The sequence below is a fragment of the Rhea americana genome, unplaced genomic scaffold (assembly GCF_003343005.1).
Source record: "Rhea americana isolate MKP2758 unplaced genomic scaffold, rheAme1 scaffold_652, whole genome shotgun sequence".
Lineage (NCBI taxonomy): Eukaryota > Metazoa > Chordata > Aves > Rheiformes > Rheidae > Rhea > Rhea americana.
The window spans coordinates 11,266-13,032 of record NW_028186815.1 but is presented as its reverse complement, the minus strand read 5'-3'; the positions used below and the strand labels follow the sequence as shown (position 1 = coordinate 13,032).

Sequence of the window (1,767 nt, the reverse complement as noted above, 5' to 3'; positions counted from 1 at the left end):
GCGGCGGCTCGGCAGCGCCGGAGCCGACGGAGGTGCCGGGCAGCAGCATCGTGGCATCCAGAGATCCCGTGTCCTCCGGGCCCGGGTCGGATGTGTCCCCGTCCTCGAGGGTGCCACGGTGCCCCGGGGGGGCGGCGGGAGCCCTGTGCCGCGGGGGACGTCGGGGCATCTCCAGCGTCGCGCTGAAGAGCGAGGAGGAGGAGGAGGAGGCGGCAGAGGCGGTGCCGAGCCGGGCCGCCGAGGCCTCCAGGCGGCTCTTGGTCCTGGGGGTGACGTGGCGGAGCTGGGGAGGCTCCGGCCCCGGGGGGCTTGAGCCCCCGAGGCTGCAAGCCTGCAGCAGGGCCGGCAGCGCCGCGGCCCCCGGGCTGCCCCCCGCCTCGGGGGGCTCCAGCGTCTCGGCGGCGCTGACGAAGGGCTCGTCCTCGGAGCTGCCGCCCCCCGGGCTGCCCCCCGCGTGCAGCAGCGTGCTGCAGGCGAGGGGCCGCGGAGCGCAGCCACGAGCCAGCCCRGCCTCCGGCTCGCCCAGCCGGGTGCCGCTCGGGGGCCCGAGCTCGGAGCCGTCCTCGGAGAGCCTCGAGCAGACGCTGCCCTCGGTGCGGTCCTCGGTGAGGAAGGACAGGGAGTGCCGGGGCCGCTGCAGGTCTGTGGGGGCATCTGCGAGGCAGAGATCGGGACCGAGCGATTCACCTCGTGCGGCAGGCGCCGGGCCCCGGCCAGGCACGAGGGCGGCTGCATTAACYCCCGAGAGCGGGCACGGCCGGGACRGCGAGCCCCCCGCCCCGAGCAGCTGAGAACGGCAAGGCTCGTGGCGCTGGGGACGCGCAGGGCTCCGGGCGGTTACCGCAGCCGCTCCGTGCCGGGGACGCAGCGGGAGCCCCGTGTGCCCCGGCGGCGAGGGGCCGCCCTTACCGGGGGGCCGGCGGCAGGCGCCGTGCTGCCAGTCCCGCAGCACCTGCACGCACGCGCGGTTGCCCTGCTCCAGCGCCAGGTCGATGGCTCGCTTCCCCTCCTGCCAGAAAAGGGACACCGCGCTCACCACCGTGGCCAGCCAGCCCCGGGGAGGGTGCTCCCCCCACCCCGGTGCCGGTCCCCCTCACCTGGTCACGCAGCTCCGGGTCTCCTCCTTCCTTCAGCAGGAGCTCGAGGCCCCGGCTGCACCCCCAGGACGCGGCGACGTGCAGCGGCGTGAGCCCCTCGGCGGCCCTGGCACGGGCAGCAGCTCTCAGGCGCCYGGCAGGGCCCCGTGCCGGGGTCGTGCTGCCAAAGCGGGGACAGCGACGGGGGGCTGCGGCCAGCCCCCGGCCCCTACCTGGCGTTGGGGTCCCCGCCGTGGCGCAGGATCAGCCCCAAGMAGCGCACGCCGCCCTCCCGCTCCTTGCTGGCGGCCAGGTGGACGGCGGTGACCCCCTCCGGGAGGACGAGGTTGGGATCGGCCCCCCGCTCCAGCAGGGCCTGCACCAGCCTGCAGCGGCACCGGGAGGTTGGGCAGGGGTCAGCCAGCCCGCATCCCCCGGCTGCCTCCACCCCGCACACGGCTCCCACCCAGACATTGCCCCTCTGCACGGGATGGCGGGACCCYGCCGGGTGCGAGGAGACCTGCAGCACACGCTGTGCCCACCCCATGCCCCAAGGGTGACGGGGGGGGGGCTGGTACCCCAAAGCACCTCCCCCCACCCCGTGCAATAAATGCAACGCTCTCCCCAGGGCAAAGCCTGCAGGATGGGACCCCCGTCGGCACAACGCCCCCGCCCCCGGTGCAGGTCCCTC

The 1,767-nt window shown here is 76.2% G+C and overlaps 1 protein-coding gene across 1 annotated transcript in view; it reads right to left on the bottom strand.

The window, feature by feature from the left end:
• Positions 1-1,722, bottom strand: part of ANKLE1 (ankyrin repeat and LEM domain containing 1) — a 5,343-nt gene extending 3,621 nt beyond the window's left edge. The window contains exons 1-4 of the mRNA XM_085320734.1: positions 1,310-1,722; positions 1,098-1,203; positions 910-1,009; positions 3-654 (exon numbers count right to left, since the gene is read on the bottom strand). Coding sequence (XP_085176860.1) covers positions 3-654; positions 910-1,009; positions 1,098-1,203; positions 1,310-1,623 — 1,172 coding nt within the window. The 5' untranslated portion in view covers positions 1,624-1,722. The remainder of the gene's footprint in view (positions 1-2; positions 655-909; positions 1,010-1,097; positions 1,204-1,309) is intronic.
• Between the last annotated feature and the right edge of the window lie 45 nt (positions 1,723-1,767).